At 39.0% G+C, this 21,701-nt stretch overlaps 3 protein-coding genes and 1 long non-coding RNA gene across 5 annotated transcripts; 3 read left to right on the top strand and 1 right to left on the bottom strand.

Annotated features, from left to right (window-relative positions):
* The first annotated feature begins 3,635 nt into the window (after positions 1 to 3,635).
* On the top strand, positions 3,636 to 4,532 carry LOC121775020 (probable protein phosphatase 2C 47). Its single transcript, XM_042171960.1, has 3 exons — positions 3,636 to 3,824; positions 3,904 to 4,139; positions 4,502 to 4,532. The coding sequence occupies exons 1-3, from the start codon at positions 3,636 to 3,638 to the stop codon at positions 4,530 to 4,532; spliced, it is 456 nt and encodes a 151-aa protein (XP_042027894.1).
* Positions 4,533 to 13,940: 9,408 nt separating this feature from the next.
* Positions 13,941 to 16,018, top strand: LOC121762207. 2 transcript variants are annotated; one of them, XM_042158019.1, is made up of 9 exons: positions 13,941 to 14,309; positions 14,386 to 14,419; positions 14,516 to 14,617; positions 15,061 to 15,150; positions 15,233 to 15,298; positions 15,369 to 15,460; positions 15,542 to 15,589; positions 15,663 to 15,770; positions 15,872 to 16,018. In XM_042158019.1, exons 1-9 carry the CDS (start codon positions 14,023 to 14,025, stop codon positions 15,894 to 15,896), a joined length of 852 nt encoding a protein of 283 aa, XP_042013953.1. In that variant the 5' UTR covers positions 13,941 to 14,022; the 3' UTR covers positions 15,897 to 16,018. The 2 variants fall into 2 exon arrangements, with proteins under 2 accessions (XP_042013953.1, XP_042013961.1); XM_042158027.1 differs by lacking the exon at positions 14,386 to 14,419.
* Positions 16,019 to 16,939: 921 nt separating this feature from the next.
* Positions 16,940 to 18,024, top strand: LOC121780424. The gene is made up of 2 exons (XR_006046014.1): positions 16,940 to 17,108; positions 17,569 to 18,024. It is a non-coding gene; the product is annotated as an uncharacterized LOC121780424 (long non-coding RNA).
* Positions 18,025 to 20,717: 2,693 nt separating this feature from the next.
* LOC121762219 (ubiquitin-40S ribosomal protein S27a-like) lies at positions 20,718 to 21,323 on the bottom strand. The gene has a single exon (XM_042158034.1). The coding sequence runs from the start codon at positions 21,302 to 21,304 to the stop codon at positions 20,834 to 20,836; it is 471 nt and encodes a 156-aa protein (XP_042013968.1). The 5' UTR covers positions 21,305 to 21,323; the 3' UTR covers positions 20,718 to 20,833.
* Positions 21,324 to 21,701: the final 378 nt, after the last annotated feature.

Consider the following 21,701-nt stretch of genomic DNA (forward strand, 5'->3'; position numbering starts at 1 on the left):
TCTATACACCATAACCTGTAACCCTTACCCCAGATTGATACCCAAGCATCACACATCTCTGAGCTCTTGCTTCCAATTTCCCTTGCTTGATGTGAGCAAAAGCTTTGCAGCCAAAAACTCTCAGTCCAGAGTAATCTCCATGAGCTCCATACCACCTAAAATCCGGTGTATCACCATTGATGCTTGAAGATGAACATTTATTAATCATTTTCACTGCTGTAGAGGCAGCCTCTGCCCAGAACTTCATTCCTATGCCTGCTGACAGAAGCATGCACCTCACCCTATCAATGATAGTTCTATTGGCCCTCTCTGCCACACCATTTTGCTGAGGGTTGAGTGGGACTGTTCTGTGCCTTTTTATCCCTTTGCTCCTACAAAACTCATCAAACTCCCTTGACAGATACTCCAAGCCATTATCAGTGCACAGACACTTCAGCACTGCCCCTTTCTCAAGCTCAATTTCAGTGCACCAGTCTCTGAATTTACTGAATGCTTGTGACTTCTCCTTCAGTATATAAATCCAGATCTTTCTTGAGTAATCATCTATGATACTCATATAGTATCTGCCACCACCAATAGAATTAACCTGGGCAGGTCCCCACAAATCAGAGTGGGCATAGTCCAACGGCTTGGCTGATGTGTGCTTGCCCTTTGGATAGGTGAGCTTTTTAGATTTCCCAAGCATACACTCCTCACATCTGAGATGCTCCACCTCCAGCTGACCCTTCATGACCCCAGATTTCACTAATTCTCTGATACTCCTCTCAGCTGGATGGCCCAATCTTTTATGCCATAACTCCAAGCCCTCAGACACTGAGTTGATTTCTGCCTTGAGTGGCACCTGGACCTCAGCTAGCAGGTAATATAGGCTAGCTATTCTCTCTGTCTGCATCACTATCTTGCTGTTTTTAGACACCACCATCTTCCCTCCAGCAGAAGAGAATACACAACCCTTTCTCTCAAGAAGGCCATGAGAAATAAGATTTCTCTTAACTTGAGGTATATATCTTACCTCTGTCAAGACTCTAATACAACCATCCTGCATCTTCAGCCTTATGGTGCCAATTCCTTTCACATAGCACACCTGGTTGTTTCCAAGAATGACTGTGCCTGAGTGCTCCACTAGCTCCTCAAACCACATCAGATTAGAGCTCATGTGAAAACTGCAGCCCGAATCCATTATCCAAGATCCACCTATACCACTATCTGCCATAATCAAAATTTGATTCTCCTCACTATCTTCCACACAATCAGTTGCATTAACCATTTTCTCCCAAGCCTGTGCTTGCTTCCTTTTCCAAGCATGGCAATCCTTCTTCAAATGGCCAGGTTTCTTGCACCAATAGCAAGACCGAGTTTCCCTTTTATCAGCTTGACCAGCCTTAGACATATCCTGATCCTTCTTGAAAGGTTTCTTGAATTTGTGATGCCTCACATTCAGGCTCTCTGCCATAGCAGAGCTGGAACCAGAACCAATTCCCAACCCACTATTATGGAGTTCTTTAGCTCGAATTGCGTTTTGGACCTCCGCAAATGTAATAGCTCTGTCCCTCCCATACAAAATAACATCACAAAGTTGATCAAAGGATCTAGGAAGAGCATTTAGTAGTAGGATCGCTTTATCCTCATCCCCAATTTTAGCATCAATATTTTCAAGATCATCAATAGCTCTACCAAAATCCTCCAACTGCTCTAACACTCCTTTACCCTCCAAGAACTTATAGGAATACAGTCTTTGCTTCATATATAAACGATTCGCCAACGATTTCGTAAGATAGAGATCCTCTAACCTGGTCAGAATACCCGCAGACGTCGTCTCCTTTGCCACCTCTCGCAAAACCTTGTCGGCGAGGCACAATACGATCGTGCTATGTGCCTTAGCCTCGATCTCAACTTGCTTCAATATAGCCTTTTCATCGAGAACCCCCTTTTCTATCTGATCCTTCGGCTTCGGATCCAGAGCTGATGCGAGCCCTTGCTGCGTCAACATCACCTTCATCTTCATCCTCCATATTCCGAAATCGTTGCTGCCTGTGAACTTCTCGGCCTCCAGATGCGCTGCCATCATCAAGAAATCGCAAGAAACAAAAAAAACTACTTCAATCTTGAGCTAAGAATTTTGGGAAACTGCAATCGGTGGAAGAAATCGCTCGTCTCCTCGATTCCCACAGACGGCGCTAATTTGTTATGAAACTGATTCTGAAACTAAGAATTGAAGAACTTTGATTTGAGAGAAAAATGGAAATCTTATTGAATCACTCTTGAATCGAGCTGTATATCACAAATGAGAAAGAATGAATGAAAACTAACTAACTAATAGCCTTTATATTGAATCTAACGGCTAGTACAATCAACGGCCAAGATTAGAACTAACTAATCCTAAAGAGATCCGACCGCTGCTGAACCTCGACGGCTTCTTCATTCCATTTCCAGCTCGTGAGCTCAATCAAGCTCAGTAACTCGACGATCAAGCTCAGAAGAAGAAGAAGAAGAAGAAGAAGAAGAAGAAGAAGAAGAAGAGGTGGTTGTTCGAACAAGGATCCCTATTTTGGATGTGCCCTCTTCTCAACTTGTAAGATTTCTTCCTCAAGTTACCTTTTCAATAACTTTTTGTTTCATGATATGTTTAGTTCTTGAATTTTGGGGCATTTCTGATTGTCTAGGGAGGAATTGAGATTGGTTGTTGGTCTTGGATTTGTTGATGATATTTGAGGGTAGAAGAGAACATAGGAAGATTATTGATATGGTGGAATTGAGAATAGCACTAAATTATTGGAGTAAGGAATTGTGTGTGAAATTTGACAAATTTGAAATTAATTGTTTGTATTGTTGTATGTTTAGTTCATGAACTGTGGAATATCTCTGCTTGTCTGCGAAAAAAACTGGGATTGTTTGTGTCTTGGATTTGTTGAAACAAAATAAAAAGATTCTGGATAAAAAGATTCTATTTTTTTGATGGAAAGATATCTGGGCAATTCTTGAATTCTTGTGGACATACACTAGAATAGTTTTTTTTGACGAATTTGTTGGAATAAGGAAATGCATATGAAATTAATAAGTACTAGTATAATATTTGATTGGTTTTCTCTTGTTGCTTGAGCTGTTTCTTTAGTTTTAATGGTGGAAGATTTCTACTTGACTGGGGAAAAATTAGGTTGGTCATAAGTCATGAGTCTTGGATTTGTTGACGAGATTTGGGGAAAGATTCTGGATCTATTCTTGGATTCTTGGGAAGATACTGTTAATTGTAACTAGCCTTGGAATAGTTGTTTTTGGTGAAGAGAGTGTTGTAGTAAGGAATTGAATATGGAATTTAACAAATTTGATAATTGATTGGTTTTAATAATATTGTTGCTAAATCAATGCAAGATTTAAGCAAAATTCTGAGAATCATTTTTTCTTTATGGAAGATTCCATGATATTTTTATTTAACTTACATAATTAGTTAATTACCATGATTATTTGACAAACATAGTTAAGGCTGATCCATAATTCCAAAAGTAAGCCATATTTGCTAGTACTAACTGTAAACTAGCATGAATTTTTGATAGTACTAACTGTAAACTAGCATGAATTTTAGATGCTTATTTATCAAATTTGTTTGTATTCGACATGTTTGCTCGCAACTCACAAATATGTATGTGTATGCAAAGGATGTTAAATCTCCGGAGACGCCAGTGCTGTTTGTCCCAAGCATCCGTTCCGGTGGTTTTGCTGATATTGGTCCACGGAGATACATGGAAGACGAACACATAAGGATAGACGATCTGTCAGCACACTTGGGGTCCCTCATCACAGTTCCCGAACCTTGTGCCTTCTACGGGGTAAGTGGCTTTTTCGCCCTATCTTTCCCGATGATGTTGGAATCACGCGGCGACATCTTATTTTGGTGCCGTTTTGCAGGTTTTTGATGGCCATGGAGGGCCTGAGGCTGCAGCCTATGCTAGAAAACACGCGATGAGATTCTTTTTTGAAGACGGTGATTTCCCACGAGCATCTGAAGTAAACGATGCCTTCGTATTGGATGTTGAGAATTATCTGAGGAAAGCATTTCTCTTAGCAGATATGGCCTTGGCTGAGGACAGTAGCGTGAGCAGTTCTTCGGGAACGACTGCTTTGACAGCTCTCGTTGTTGGAAGGTACATTTTTTTTCTTCGCTCTCCATAAATTGTATTCCCGACTAAGATGACAGGCTTTCCTTTTTAGTTTGTCCCAATTAAGAATACACATTTCTATTTTTCTTTAACTTTCTCTTCAATAAATACATCCAACCACTTTTGCATCCAGAGCTGGTGAGAAGTTGTGTTTGTCACATTCATACTAGTTTTTGCATCCTAATTATTTCATTGGTTTGTTGTACATATATATTTCTTGGGTCATGTATTAGAAATATATACACCAACTTTTGGTCAATTCAGATTTTTATTATTAATTTTAAATATAGTGTAAAAATACAATAACTTTGAACTTGTAATAAATATATCATGATTAAATTTTTCAGTGGAATTAATTCTATGTGGATGTCTCTTTAATGTAGTTTATAGGATGAACTTAAAGTGTTGTTAAAAATACACACTTTGAATATGGTTAAAAAATAAACCAACTTTTGGATGAATTTGTTTATAGCATATTTAAAATACATAAAGTTTGAATGTGTTCAAAATATTGTTTTAGCTAGCCTATTGGAAAAACACTTTTATTTTATAATGTATTTTTAGTGATAGCATTAATTTTAATAAAATAAATTGCAATAAGTATTTAGATTTCTTTCAAAAATTTAAAATTTGAGCTTACATCTACTCCAATAATCATATGGACTATCTGAATATAATCATGTAATTAATTTGAAATTTATCACTAAACAATTTTTTAAAATATTCATGTTTTCTATGAAAAAAATGCAAATTCCAACTAAAAAACGTAATTAATTTAGGCCATAGAGAATTTGAACTCTAGAGTTCGTTACACCCTGAGCCTTAGACTACGTTTGTAGCTGATTGGACAATCAAATTTTTATGAGTTTTAGGTGACAATGTTATAACTTATAACTGGTGCGTTTAGGGCTGGGGAAAAATATCGAAAAAATGAATATCTCTCGTATCGTATTGAAAAATATCGAAAAATTATCGGATTTTTGATATATCGTAATTTTCGATACGAAACGATACTGTATCGTAAGTTTTCGATACGATAACGATATGAATTTCCTTATATCGCGATATATCGTTTTATATCGAATATACGATATATATCGATATTTTCGATATATCGTTTTATATCGAATATTCGAATATATCGTATATATCGAAACATATTTGAAATTATAATTTTCGATATACTGGTATTCAATACGATATATCGAAATATCGATACGATAACGATATTGATATTATCCATATCGAAAGTTTGATATATCGAAACTTTCGTTACGATAACGATATGAAGTTCTTTCATATCGATATTTTTGATACGATACACGATACAACGTTTTCGATACGATATCTCGTATCGACCCACCCCTAGGTGCGTTAGGATGACACCACTCTTAAAGTGACAACGTGATAACAAATAACATGCAATCTGCAATATATATGCAAGTAATATTTGATATATAGACAAATAATTCGGCATATGGTTCCAAGCAATATGAGATACGGAACCAGAGCACTATGGTAACTCCATAGTTAAAATGACAATCTAGGCAAACAATCTGCGATATATAGGAAAATATTCTGCTATATATAGGCAAGCAACTCGGCATATGGTTCCAAGCAATGTGCAATACGAAATTAAAGATAATCAAGCAATCTACGATATATAGACAAAAAAGTCTGCCACATGGCAGACTAAGGTTGAATTGCTCTTAAATCTAAGGGTTCTCATTGGTGTTACATTCTTATTTTAAAAGGAGAGAACATCTTTTTTAGTACACCAACTATCCCGAATGAGCAAATTTGGTCCATAACATTTCATAATACCTTTAAAGGTCCATCAACTATAAGTTAATATCAATTCAACTACTTTTTGGCTATTTCCAATATTTTCATGACTAAAGTACCCTTAAGGGAAATGAGGGCAATTCAATCTATTTACCCTCTCATTTTCATTAAAGTAGTATGTGATTTGGGATAGTTGATGTACCAAAAAAGATGTTCCCTTTAATTTTAATTTCAATATAAAAATATATTAATGATATTAATATTCTATTACTATTAATTATTTACGTTTAGTTTTACTTATTTGTAATATTTTAAATCATTGTACTATATTTAATATTAATAGTGAAATAACTTAGATATAAATATATGTAAACATTATACTAATACAATATTTGTATATAAAAGTAGTTCAATTTATTAGATGGAATATTAATTTTTCAATCTTAAAGCTATACATAGAATATGTTATTTTTAAGTACAATACAAAATTGATAATTAAAAATAAAATAAAATTTATTAACATACATAGAATCTTAAATAATTCAAAGAGCTAAGTTTTATTTTATCTACTCTTATGTAGTAATTGTAGTCTAAAAAAAAGTTGAAATTATCAATAATCAATTTAATAAAAAAGACAATGACATTCTTAGTTGAATATTATCATTAGGCCATTTACAACATTATGAAATTGTTCATAATTCTCATATCTATTCCCCTGACTATTCGTGAATCATATTTTTTCTACTTTATTAAATTTTTATTTCAACATAGTATATATTATATATTATGATTAACTTAAATTTTCAGTTTAATAAAATTACGAGATTCATTAAAATAAAATATATATCTTAGTGTTATCTAAATAATTGATAATGTAACCATATAAAAGTATTAACTAGCACTAGAAAGTAATATGATAATATTCAATTAATGTATGGTATATATTAGTAATAATAGTATAAGATCTATTAAACTTAATCCCAAATAAATTAGAAGAAAGAAAAAAGTGAATGAATAAATAGATTGAATTGCCCTTCATGGCCTTAAGGGTACTTTAGTCATGAAAATATTGGAAATAGTAAAAAAGTAGTTTAATTGATATTAACTTAGTTAATAGCCCTCAAAAGATATTATGAAATGTTACGGACCAAATTTACTCATTTAGGATAGTTGGTGTACTAGAAAAAATGTTCCCTCTTTTAAAAGTGGTTGTCATCTTAGTAAAATCTCATGTTATAATTATGTGCCTCTCTCTTAAAGACGTGAAATCAAAACGCATCTTACATTTTTTTTGAAAGAAAAAAAAGTCTCATAAACACGAAAATTAAGTCATTAAATTTGATTTAAATTTATCATTCTTTTGAACTTGATTAGATTGAATTCAAATTGATTTTTTGGGTGTCGGTCGTGCTTATCATGGGTGTGTTTCGACAGCTACAAGTGAAGAAATCGATCATCTAGTGTGATAAATGCACACAAAATGGGGTGGTGAACGTGAGAGATGCTGATGCAGACATTGAACAGAAAATGGAGATGTGATAATCACAAAGAAAATGACATTCTTTAGTTTTTATTAACATTAAGAACTCCGACCAAATTAAATTACTGTTGTCAGTTCAGAGATTAAAGCACTAATTATTGTAAATATTTAGAGGGTATATGGTGACTTTTTAAAACATCACATCTAAGTTTAAACCGATTCAAAACTATAAAGACAGACATCGTATATTATACTCCTATTGAACATTGTTTTGAATATCTTACATTTCATTTTAAAACTTTTATGGGCCTATTTTTAAAATTATTTATTGAATAAATTGATAATCAAGAAGAAAATAATTTTATTTTATCTTGATTGATACTATTTCTTTATTAATTATCTTTCAACAGTCCTTCAAATTAAGTAATGAGAATTTTTATTTTTAACTTGCATAACATCTTGAAATTTAAAACTCTAGCTATAATAACTACTCTATTATTGTAAAAAAAGAAAAATAACTCATTTATGATGGAAAGAAAAAATAATACTAGCAAATAATTTGAAATCTAATTTGAATAGTACTTTATTTGTTCCATTGAAGATGACACAGTTTCCTTTCTACTTTGTCTCAATCAAAATGATACATTATTAAAAATGAAAATAATTTTATCTCAGCTTTATTCCATTTCTATTATTTTATTTTTTCAACTTACCACACAAAATAAAGTTACATAAAATCTTATGACATTCTATGATAATTTGGAATTACCTACTAAAACAGATTGTTTAGAGCATCCGCAATGGGCGGACGATAGGCCGCCCGATGCCTCGGGCGCACCATCGTCCGCCACTGTGGGTGTGCGGACGATGCCCAATGCATCGTCCGCGGACGATAGGGCATCGTCCGCGCCATCGTCTGCCCACTGTGGGCGACGCGGACGATGCAATGCGTATCTTTTTTTTAAATTCGAAAATTATTTTTATATAAATACCCCCTACCCCACATTCACATTTTTAACATTTTCATTAACATTTCAACTCTCAAATTACACTATAAAATGGATTCCGGTGAATATCCAAGTCCGAATAGTCCGATGTTTGGAGGTGGTGCACGTTGGCCGGGTACAGACCCTGACGAATATCGGCCCTTCGACTCCAACACGCAGTACGATCCTAAATTCAGTACGGATTCGTACGGTCTGTCCGACATGGAGCCGTCTCCAACCCGTCCCGCCGCACCGCCACCCCCTCCGTCGCCGCACCCCCGCCAGAAAGAAGCGGAACCGGCACCGGCACCGGGCGTACAAGTTGCCACCTCCGGAAACGAATGAAGAGTACGCCCCCGAGAGGACGAACTACCAACCGGATGAAACCCTCGTCTTGGCGAGGTGTTGGGTGAATATTTCGGAGGACCCGGTATTTGCGAACAACCAAAAGCAGGTTGCGTACTGGGAGCGCATCGCCGAGTACTACAATTAGGCGAAGCCGCCGAGCGCGTACAAGCGCCATAGGGAGCAGCTCCACAAACACTGGGATCCGGTGAAGAAGCAAGTCAACATGTTCTCAGCGGAGTACGGGAAGTGCTTGAGGGAGCAGGGAAGCGGCGAGAGTTTGAGCGATGTGCGCGATAGAGCGCTGTTGTCGTACCAGTAATTGTACGGCGACTTCAAGCATTTAAACATCTTGGTGCTCTTGAAGGACAAACAGAAGTTCCAAGGTGGGATTCTGCCATCGGCTGCGCCAAAGAGGACGAGGACCACCGAAGCCGGTGCTTACATGAGCAGCGAAAGCGGCGCAGATCCGGTGGACCTCAACCTGACGATGTATGAGGAGGAAGAGAGTTCCGGCACACCGGTGTCCTCCCGGCATCCCGTTGGCGTCAAGGCTGTGAAGAACAACGGGAAAGCGAAGGCGACATCCTCCTCACAAGCCACGTCCGCCCCCCATTGCCGATCCCGACCCCGACCACGACTTCACTTGCCTACGCGGAGTTGGCAGCGACCGCCAACCGGAGGACGTTGTTGGACACGCACAACGCCCTCATGTAGTGCCAGGACCCGGCCAAATCCGAATACCTCCAGGGGATGATCGATTAGCTGCGCCGCAAGTTGGGACTTTTGTAGAGTAGTCAACTTTTTTTTTCATTTCTAACTCATGTAACTTTTTTTAATCAATGTAGGATTTGCCGTTTTTAATTAATCGTGGTGTTTTTTAATTATTTTGCATTGACATATTTGAAAACATTTAAATTAATTTACAAAACAATGGTGAAACCTATAGGGCGGCCTTTAGGGCGACTTATAGGGCGCCCCACTGCAGCTGAAAAGGTAGGAGGATAAAATGATGATGTGGCGGTGCATAGGGCGTCTTATAGGGCGTCCTATTGCTAAGGGCACCCGCAATGGGGTGCCCGATGGTACACCCGATGGCGTCCATCGTCCTCGGGAGCGGACAATGCCCACATTGTGGGTACCCGCCATCGTCCGCGACGTAGGGCGTCCGATTGCGGGATCGGCGGATGATGGCACACATTTTTATGGCTATTTAAACCTCGTTTCTCATTCACTTGTTCGTACGAACATATCACCTCTCTCATTTCGCTCATCTCTCACATTTCTACCTCTCTCAAATACCAAAATGAACCACGACGATGACGCCACTAGTTCTAGCTCCTCAGAGTCGGGTAGTTCGAGCTCGGCCACCTCAGAAGCCTTAGATGCAGCAGTTGAAGAGGCCATGGCAGAATGCTTAGCCCAAATGCAGCGCGAGGAGGCTGCGGCGGCGGCGGAGCAGATCCACATGCCTATTCGACGTCGGAGGTCTGTCCGACGCGACCACGCGGCAGCTCACGAACGTCTGGTTACAGACTATTTTGCAGATTAACCACGGTGGGGACAGACTGTTTTCCGCCGTCGGTTTAGAAATGCCGCGTTACCTTTTTCTCAGCATTGTCCGGACGTTGTCATCACGTGATGAATACTTCACGTATCGGGAAGACGACGTCGGCAGACCCGGCCTTACACCGTTGCAAAAGTGCACGGCTGCACTCTGTCAGTTGTCCTACAGCACCACGGCAGATATTTTCGATGGGTACCTCCACGTCAGGGAGACAACAGGCCGGGAGTGCCTGAAGAGATTTTTTAGGGGAGTTGTGGAGGCCTACGGTGACACATATTTGCGCAAGCCGACTGCCGTTGATTGCCAGGGCCTGATGAAGATGCACGAGACCGCGCACGGCTTTCCTGGGATGCTAGGGAGCATCGACTGTATGCACTTGTAGTGGAAGAGTTGTCCGACGGCGTGGAGAGGCCAATTCACTAGTGGATACAAGGGCAGCCACCCGACGATGATCCTCGAAGCCGTAGCTGACCATCAGCTCTGGATCAGGCATGCTTACTTCGGTGTAGCCGGGTCGAACAACAACATTAACATCGTCAACTCATCCACCCTCTTCACAGAGACCATCAAGTTCACTGCCAACAGGCGCCAATACCACATGGGGTACTACTTGGCCGATGGCATATACCCACGGTGGCCTGTTTTTGTGAAGACGATCAACTGCCCAATTGGTGAGAAGAGGGCTTTATTTGCGCAAAAGCAGGAGTCGGCGCGGAAGGATCTCGAGCGGGCATTTGGTATGCTCCAAGCACGGTGGGCAATTGTGAAAGGGTCGTCTCGTCTCTGGTTCAAGGAAGTCATCGCCGATGTCATGTATGCGTGCATAATCATGCACAACATGATAGTCGAGCATGAGGGTAGGAGCATCACCGACTGGAACGATGATGACTGTGCATCTTGCTCGTCCAGCACGGCGACCGAGGCCCCCGCTAGAGGATTACCGCCGGGCTTCAATGAGGTTCTAGCTAGACAGGCCTCAATGCGCAACCAACATGACCATGTTCAGCTCATGAATGACATGATTGAAGAAGTGTGGGCCCGTAACCGCCGTCGCTGAGTTTGCGTATTTTTTTAATTCGTATTGTAATGTATTAATTTATATAAATGAAACGAAGTTTTTTCCCAAATTTTGTAGTTATTTAAATATTCAGATAAAATGAAAATGCATAGGACGCGCCATAGGGCACCACGTTGCAGGTTGAGGGTAGGAGGATAAAACTGATGGCCTAATGCCCTTAAGAATTACATACTTTATGTTTTAGTAGATTGTTTAAGAATTAAATATAGGTTGATTATTCATTTACAATTGTGGACCCTTCACCGTACACGAGCTTACACAAGTTTCTACAAAAGTCTACATAGGAGTGCGACTAATTAAATACTACAATTACTAATCATAATTGCTACAAAAGTCTACATAGAACTGTGACTAATTAAATACTCCCTCCGTCCCGAGCTACTCGCTCATTTCCTTTTCGGCACGGAGATTAAGGAATGAGTGTATAGGAAAGTAAAAAATGACGGCTGTAGGTGAAAATTTTTACTAAAAATAGAAAGAGTGCAAGTAACTTGAGACGCCCAAAAAGGAAATACGTGCGAGTAGTGCGGGACGGAGGGAGTACTACAATTACTAATCATAATTGCTACGTGCCAAAATCCGAGTCAGTAAATTGATTCAGCCAGGTAAGGGCATCAGTAATGGCGGACGTCCCCGCGGACTTCCGCCATTGTGCGTCCCTTCCATGGATACGGAATTCCGCGAAGGAATTCGCAGTTCCATGGCATTCGGCCGAATTCCGCGGGGAATTCCGTGCGGACGTCCGCCATTGCGTTGACACCCGCGGAATTCTGCGCGGAATTCCCGTTTAATGCATTAAATGTTTTTTTTCGGTTCCTATATACACATTCCGTTGAACTTCATTTCATTCGCACCACTTGTATTAACAAGTTTCTCTCTCTAAATTTCTTTTATATATTCGTACTGGCCGGTAGTGGTAGTGCTGGTGGTGGTGGTAGTGGTAGTGGTAGTGGTGGTGGTGGGCATTATGAACACATGATGCAGATGATATACGCACGTGTGCGGGAGGCCGCAGATAGGGAGGAACAAGCGGCCTCGGCGCCGGCGGTGCCTCGACCCATCCATCGTCGCACTATAGTGCCCCGGGATCACCTCCCTGCCCACAGGCGGTTGTACGAGGATTACTTTGCGCCGGAGCCACGGTTTGGGGAGAACCTATTCCGGAGACAGTTTAGGATGCATCGACCGCTCTTTATGCGTATCATGAGCGCTTTGGAGCGTTGATACGGGCATTTTAGGGTGCGGGAGGATGCGGTTGGTAAACCCGGCCACAAGCCGATTCAGAAGTGCATTGGCGCAATTAGGCAGTTGGCATACGGAGGTTCGGTCGACATGTTGGACGAGTACCTCCACATCGGCGAGACGACTGCGCGCGACTGCCTGAAGTATTTTTGTCAGGGCGTTAGAGAGATATTCGGTGATAGGTATCTTCGGAAGCCTACCCCCGAAGATGTCAGACTCTGCTGGATATGCACGGGAATCAGCACGAGTTTCCGGGGATGTTAGGCAGCATAGATTGTATGCACTGGGAATGGAAGAACTGCCCCGCTGTCTGGAAAGGGATGTACACTACTAGTTTCAAGGCCAAGAATCCCACGATGATCCTTGAAGCGGTAGCTGACTACCGGCTGTGGATTTGACATGCCTATTTTGGAGTAGCCGGGTCGAACAACGACATCAACGTCCTCCAGTCGTCGCACCTTTTCAACGACCAGTGCATGGACGTTGGTCCGGCCGTCAACTTCGTCGCCAACGGCAACCAGCACAACATGGGCTATTATTTGGCGGATGGAATATACCTTATGTGACCCGTCTTTGTGAAGACGATCAGGTGTCCAGTAGATGAAAAGAAGATATATTTTGCGGGTCGCCAGGAGGTAGCTCGCAAGGATGTGGAGCGGGCATTCGGGGTGCTACAGGCTCGATGGGCGGCAGTGAATGGTCCCGCACGGCTGTGGTATGTTGACAACATCGCCGACATCATATACGCATGTATTATCATGCACAATATGATTGTCGAAGATGAAGGTCCAACACTGACTCATTGGACCAACGATAACGCGGATGTTGCGGGTCCAAGCCACGGCGTGGCCACCGGCAATGTTCGCATGGGGATACTACACGACGATGTCGATCGAGTCCGTGCATTCGTCGACATGTGCAAAAAACAAGCCCATGTTTGACTCCAGAACGATATTATTGAAGAAGTATGGCAGGGGATGAGTCGTCGTTGATGTGGGGGTGGGAATTATTGAAATATATTTTTTAATTTGGTGAAATGTACTTTTCTTTTTTTATTAATGAAATATTTTCCCTATTTGTGTCGACTATTTAATTCTGTAAATATATTACTTTCGGAAATTGTTTAATTTGTAAATTTGTGATTTTTTTATTGTGGGAATTCCCGAAGGAATTCCGCCACTGTGCAGTGGGAATTCCATATGATGTGGCAGTGCAGTGGGAAGTCCGTATGATGTGGCATAAGGTGTTTTTGGGAATTCCGCCCACCGCTAACGCTCTAAATATGCTCAATAATTTATTCCCAATTGCATCCCCATTTTCCTAATAATTACACAACCGCTCCACTCCGGCGATCATTTCACCGGAAAATTGAAATTGAAATTGAAATGGAGAATTCCGGAACGGCGGAGGGAGTCGGATACTGGTTACAGTGGCAGGTACTCCTTTCCGCGCTCGTATGCGTGGTCCCCACGGTGATCGCGGTCAGATTCCTCCGCAGGATAGGCGGCGGAAGCGATCCGCTGAAGCCGGCCGATCTCTGGTCTCCGTGCTGGCGGAATCTCCATCCTCGATGGCTCCTCTTCTACCGCGCCTTCGCCTTCATCTCCATGGCTTACCTGCTCTACCAGACTGTTGCTGCCTTGGGCTTCATCGTCTTCTTCTTCTACACTCAGTAACTCTCTTTCTCTCTCACACACAGAGTATAATTTTGCTGGATTTAACTCGAATTTGTGTGATTGTTACTCTAGGTGGACGTTTGTTCTAGTGCTAGTATACTTTGGGGTTCGTACATCGTCAATTCACCCTCTCTGATTTCAGTTTTAGTGTTTAATTTGAATTTGAATTCGAATTCTAGGGTTTGAGCTTGCTCTGTTGCAGATTGCTACTCTCGTCTCGATTAGAGGATGTGCGAAAGCCGGGGAGAAGGAATCAGATGAGAAGCTTGGATTTCTCGAACACCTAATGCAAATCATCTATCAGGTTAGCCGCCTAATCTACTACTCCCTTCGTCCACCATTATAAGGCCACATTTGACCGGATACGAATTTTAACAAATATAATAGAAAGTGAGAGAGAAAAGATTAGTGGAAGTTGAGTCAGTTTTATAATAAAATGTAAGTATAATAAAATTAGTTGCCAAAAATGGTAAAATAGTAAAAGGTACTCCATATGAGACTTGTATCCGTGCATGAATGAAAATGCCAAAATGTGATGTTTATTGATGGACGGAGGGCGTATATCCCATCGTTTTTTATGTTATCAGTACAACCACAATTTCATGAACTCCATAAGAAAGAATTTAACGATGTATCCGTTCACCAAAACATCGTATTACCTTTGCTGTATTCCCTCATCCCAACTAAATTGCGTCGTATTTTTTTTAGAATGTCCTAACTAAATTGCATCATATTCCTTTTAAATAGACATCTGCAGGAGCCATCATGCTCACGGATATTGTGTTTTGGTGCCTCTTGCTTCCATTCATGTTGGGGGAGAGCTTTCAGCTCACTCTTGTGAGCATCATCTGCCTTTCCACAAATGCACAAAGTAGATCATTTCTAAGTTTGGTTCGTTTGGTTTGATTATATGTTGCAGTTGATCGGGTCCATGCACTCTGTAAATGCTGTCTTTCTCATTCTTGAACTTGCCCTCAATCGCATGGTATGTTTCTTCCTAATCCCATCTATTTTCTTCAATCGACATGGTAAATCCATACCAATGTCATTTCCAGCCATTTACTTGGTTCGGGCTTATCTACTTTATTCTGTGGAGCTGCTCCTACGTCGTCTTTCAATGGGCTATTCATGCTTGTTGCGTCAAATGGTAATTAATACACAAATATATGATTTAGCATACTGTTTGTTTCTCATCATAAGACATGATTAACATTTTGGAGGGGTGCAGGTGGCCATATCCTTTTCTTGACCTTTCAACACCATGGGCACCTCTATGGTAATGAAACTCACAGCTAAAGAAACTAAACAACACTTACAAATACTCATGTAACATGTTTTTTGTTTCATAGGTATCTGGCTCTAGCATTGGTTCACATCCCCTTCTACGGATTGTATGTATGGCTTACAAAAGCAAAACATAAGGCCTTCTCAACATGGTTTCCCAATGCTTTTGTGAGGTGCAATCACTATCAAATTTTAGACTCAATTTCCATATCAAATACTACTATATGATAAGATTTTCAATGTTAAAATTTCTGAACACAGTGTGTATTTGCAGGTTTCCGGAAAAGAAAGAAATTTAGGGTTCGCCAGATTCTTGCAATTGGAAATAGATGCATGTAAAATGTACGAGGAGTTAGACAGAAGTGTACAACAATAAGATCAATATTTATGCGAGATGATATGCTCTATCATTCTCTTTGAAGAGTATTTTCTCACTCTATTTGGGATAAACACGGTTGTTAACACTACCAAACAAATCCAATACTGTGGAACTTGATCAACAGATGAAAACTTTTAACGCCAATAATACATACATTTCTAAAACAGATTAGGGCATGTTTGATTTACAGAATTATACTCCTTCCGTCTACCAATAAAAGTCTCATTTTGCCATTGTCATTTGTCCACCAATAAATGTCCAATTTGGTTGGTAATGGATCTCACATTCCACTAACTTTATTTCACTCATATTTCATTATAAAACTAATAATGTACTTAGTACTCCCTCCATTCCATAGTAATGGAGGCGTTTTTTTTCGGCACGGAGATTAAGAAAAATTGTGTTAGGTGAGTTAAGTAAATGGAGAATAAAGTGGAAAATGAAAAAGGTAGAGAGATGAAGAGAGAAAAAAGTAAGAAAGAGTAAAGTACTTGTGGAAAAATGTGTTGACTTTTACTAAAAAAGGAAATGACTCTATTACTATGGAACGTACCAAAAAGACAAAATGACTCTATTACTATGGAGCGGAGGGAGTATATAAAAGTCGGACAACAATCCACTAACCTATTCGACTCACTTTTTACTACATTTCTTAAAACTTGTGCACAAACAAAATTGGCCTTACATTGGTGTACGAGAGCATGCATAAATTCTGTTTAGTTCTTGATAGGGGTGAGAAAAAAAACCAGAAACTGAATATCCGAACGAACTAAACCGAAATTTTAAAATTCGGTTCGGTTATTTCGGTTTGGTTTTGAAAATAAAAAAATTTCGATTTTTCGGTTCGGTTCGGGCAAAGAAAAAAACCAAATAACTGAATTTAATTAATTATTTATTTTATTATATATATATGTTACTATTATTTAATTATAACTAAAAGTAAAAGTCCTAATTGGAAACTCACGTTTCTGAATTCTGAATCAGATCCGCCGCCTCTCCTCTAACCCTAAATCCCTCCACCAACTCCATCGTCCTCCGTCGCCGGTCGCCCCTCCAGCCGTCGCCTGTCACCCCTCCAGCTCCTGTCGGCCCTTCACACCGTCCTCTCCACTCTCCACAGCTCCGACTCCAGGTAAATCTCTACATACACCTTCAATTGCATCCCTAAACCCATAGCTGTAAGCCTGCAAATTCTTCCATCCCTCTAATAATTCAACATTTATTTATTAAGTTACTTAGTTCTTAATATGGAAGTATGATTAATTGATTATTAGTTTTTTCCTTTTGTTTCAGATTCTATCAATGAAAATTTTAGATTGTTTCAGATTTTAGATTGTTTCAGATTCTATCAATTAAATTTTAGATTGTTTCATATTATTCCACAGTGTCAGATTCTATCAATGATTTTTTTTTCAGATTCTCTCAATTAAATTTTTTTCCAGATTCTCTCAATTGAATTTCAGATTATTTGATTTCTGTCAATTAAATTTCAGATTAAATGTAGCTGTTAAATGGTAGCCGCTGCTGCTGTGTAGAAGAAGAAAGTGTTATACTGTTATGCTAATTTTGACATGTTTCTTTCGTACTTGCAGATTTCAGATTTAGTAAGTAAAAGGTAGACGGTTTTTCTCCACTCTACAACATAGATTATTCAACATCAAGTTGTAATGTAAGTTATTCATTAATTTTGATGTAATTTATGTATTGTTAAGTTACAAATTGATTGCTAAGTATCTCTGAATATTTCTTATTATAGATGTTGTGTGATGAAAGTGAAGCAGTTGGAGATACCATCGAAAATAATGCAACTGAAGATACTCCATCTGAGGATCCTCAAGACAAAGGAGAGGCAAAAAAGAGGAAAACTATGAAGAAAAGATCAGAGGTTTGGGATCATTTTACTCCGTTCTTAGATAACAATAAGAAACAAAGAGCAAAGTGTGTGCATTGTGCGAAAACATTGTGTGGAGAATCTAAGAATGACACTTCTTCACTTAAAGCACATTTGAGTAAATGCAATAAAATTTCAACTACAAGTCCTAGGCAAACACGGTTGGTGTTACAATCTGGTCAAAGCTCATCACTTAGTAGTTGGAATTTTGAGCTAGAAGAGGTTAGGAAAGCTTTAGCTTATATGATCATTATGGATGAGTTGCCTTTTAAGTTTGTTGAAGGGGAGGGTTTTAAATACTTTTGTTTGAAGTCATGTCCTAAGTTAAGATTCCATCTAGATGGTCAGTTTCACGTGATTGTTTTAAGTTCTATGAAGATGAAAAGAAATTGCTCATGGCATTGCTTAAATCGGCCAACCAAAGAGTGTGTCTTACCACAGATACATGGACTTCTTGTCAAAAGGTGAACTACATGAGTTTGACTGCTCACTATACTGATAATGATTGGAAATTGAACAAAAAAAATATTAATTTTTGTCCAATTTCTAGTCATAAAGGTATTGATATTAGTTTGGAAATTGAGAAGTGCTTGCATGATTGGGGAATCAATAGGGTGTTCACGATTACCGTTGATAATGCTTATTCGAATAATACTGCATTGGTTTATTTGAAAAGAACTATTAGGCAGGGGGGGGGAAGTGTAGGAAATTGTGACTATATGCATATGAGGTGCATTGCTCATATATTCAATTTAGTGGTGCAAAAAGGCTTGAAAGAGATTGGGCCTACGGTGAAGAAAATCAGAAATGCAGTTCGGTTTATTAGGCACTCATCTACAAGGCTGGGCAAATTTAAGGAGTGTTGTGAACTAGAAAAAATATCTAGTAAGAGCATGTTGTGCTTAGATGTTGGAAGCTGCGATAACTTTTGAGAAAGCTTTCTATAGGTATGAGTTGATAGACTCATCATATAAAAAGGATCTTGAAGTAAGGCATAAGGATCTTGAAGTTGATGAGGATGAGGATGTGGATGGAGATAGAGTTCACGGGGTGCCAAAAGAGGAAGATTGGAGGAAAGCAAAATTAATGTTGAATTTCTTGAGGATTTTTTATGAGGCAACTAATAGGATTTCTGGATCTTTATATGTTACTTCTAATTTATTTCTTCATGAGATTTACAAAGTGCATGCATTGTTGAAGGCTTTCATAGAGGGTGATGATTTTGAATTGAGTATCATGGCAAAGAAAATGAAAGAAAAATTTGACAAGTATTGGGGGAATCCTAGAAGATGAATAAGCTCATTTTCATGGCTGTTGTTGTTGATCCTCGATACAAGTTGAAGTTGGTGAAACTTGTGTTGGCACATATGTACGATGAGGAGTTGGCTAACTCATTTGGAAATGATGTTGAGGCTGAATTAGTTAATATGTGTGGTGATTACAAACAACCAATTGTCCAACAAAATGTAGGACATGCAGAATTGAAATTGAATGCTACACGTGATGATAATGATGTATTGAAGAATGCTATGAAAATGGTGGGTTCCTTGTATGAGACTTTTCACCAAAGGCATGATGAAGTCAATGATGTACATAAATATTTTAAGGAGGATATTGAGAGTGGTGGGCCAAAATTTGACCTTTTGGATTGGCGGAAAAATAATGAATATAAATATCATGTACTTTCCCAATCTGCCTGTGATATTCTAGCAGTTCCTATCTCCATTGTAGCATCTGAGTCCGCTTTTAGCACTAGTGACCGAGTTCTTGATCCATTTAGGAGCTCTTTAAGTCCTAAAGTTGTCGAGTATCTTGTTTGTGGTCAAAATTGGCTTCGCAAATCTTTCAAATTTAGTGTTGAAGAAATTCTTGAAGATGTCTAAAAGATAGAAGAAGGTAGTTTTATAAATTTACGTTTTTTGTTATTGATTATTTCATTTATAGTACTTATATAACTCTTTTTTGTGTAGGTATTGCATTGATGTCTACTCAAGATTCAACAAATTAATCAATCTCCATTATTTGTTGAAACCTGCTTGCACTTGATGTAATGTGTTGAAACTATTGAAGACATTTTGGTTGACGTTTTTTATTGTGGAATGTTGATTGTATATTTGTATTTGTTGGTTGATGCCTTTGATTGATTAGGGATATTATCATTTTTATTATGTTATGTAGGTTGAAAATTTCTAATTTTATGTACTGTTTTCTTTCTCTCCCGATTTTCGATTTTTCTAATTCAATTTCCGGTTTAAGGTTTTTCAATTTTTCAGATTTTTATATAATTTCGTTTTTTCGATTTAGTTCGGGTTATGAAGTTCAGTTTTCGGTTTCGGTTCGGTTTTAGTTTTAGGCGAAATTCGATTTTTCAGGTTCGGTTCGGTTCGATTAGGGTGAAAAAACGAACCGAAACTGGAATGCACACCCCTAGTTCTTGAGATTAATCTCATGACTCAATCCTAAATCCTAATGAATGATTCGATCCTAACATATAATCATGTGATAATTAGTTATAGTCATTCCCCTCTAACTAAAATAATTTCACAACATCCGATCCTAGATTAAGTCTCATGATTATTTTATCTACTAGCCACAAAAAACCCAATCCAAGATTCCATTAAGTGATTATCTTATTACTAACAAAAAAACAACGGAACATTTACTATATGAAACACAAATTCAGAATTTGGATCAATATATTTGATCCCTATGATTGAATTGTTTCCAACAATCGAAACGACACCGAATTATAAAACTCAACAGATTTTCACAGTAAAAATGCGGAATTCATCAAACAAAATTGTTAACCCACACATAACAGTAATGCAAAATTGTAACAAAAAGCAGAAATAGAAGCAAAACAAATTCAGAAACTTAAAATTGAGTATCAAAACCAAAATCCAAAACAACAGAACCCTAGATTAAAACTGTGAAAATTATAAAAAAAACAAACATGAAAAAAATCTTCAATCTCCAGCGGTTTTATTGTAGACATAGGTCAATCCACACTTACCGCAGTAGTGCCTATCGAAGTGGTTCGCCATGAAAGTTCCAGCGCCGCACTCGGCGTTGGGGCACTCCTTCCTGAGCCGCTGTACCTTGCCGGAGTCATCGACCTTGTAGAACTGGAGCACGGCGAGCTTGACCTTCTTGTGCTTGTGCTTGATCTTCTTAGGCTTGGTGTAGGTCTTCTTCTTGCGCTTCTTTGCGCCGCCGCGGAGGCGGAGCACGAGGTGGAGGGTGGACTCCTTCTGGATGTTGTAGTCGGCGAGGGTGCGGCCGTCCTCGAGCTGCTTGCCGGCGAAGATGAGGCGCTGCTGGTCCGGCGGGATGCCCTCCTTGTCCTGGATCTTGGCCTTCACATTGTCGATCGTGTCGGAGGATTCAACCTCCAAGGTAATCGTCTTACCCGTTAGGGTTTTCACGAAGATCTGCATCTTGAGAAGAGGATGATGGCTTTTGGGGAAATGGGGGGAGACCTCCTATTTATACATTAGGGTTTTTTTGCTCACAAATTGCTGGGCTTTTTTTTATTCCGGGCCTGTCATTTTTGGTCGACTCAGGACTTTAATCAATCGGCCCAAGTTAGAAGTCCGATTTATATTATTTTATTTATAATTACTGTATTATTATAGCTAACTTAAAAATCAGCTCAAACATCTAAACTTTTAAAATGAATCTAATTTTAAGAACTATATCACATTCGAGTTAAATTCGAAGCAAGTAAAAATATTTGTGGAGGAAGAAAATATCAGTTGCTTCTGTTATTAATTCAATTTTTAGATATTGAGCTTTTTAATTTTTTATCCGAATTAATTTTTTGATAAGGAATAG

The sequence above is a fragment of the Salvia splendens genome, chromosome 2 (genome assembly GCF_004379255.2).
Source record: "Salvia splendens isolate huo1 chromosome 2, SspV2, whole genome shotgun sequence".
Taxonomy (NCBI): Eukaryota; Viridiplantae; Streptophyta; class Magnoliopsida; order Lamiales; family Lamiaceae; genus Salvia; species Salvia splendens.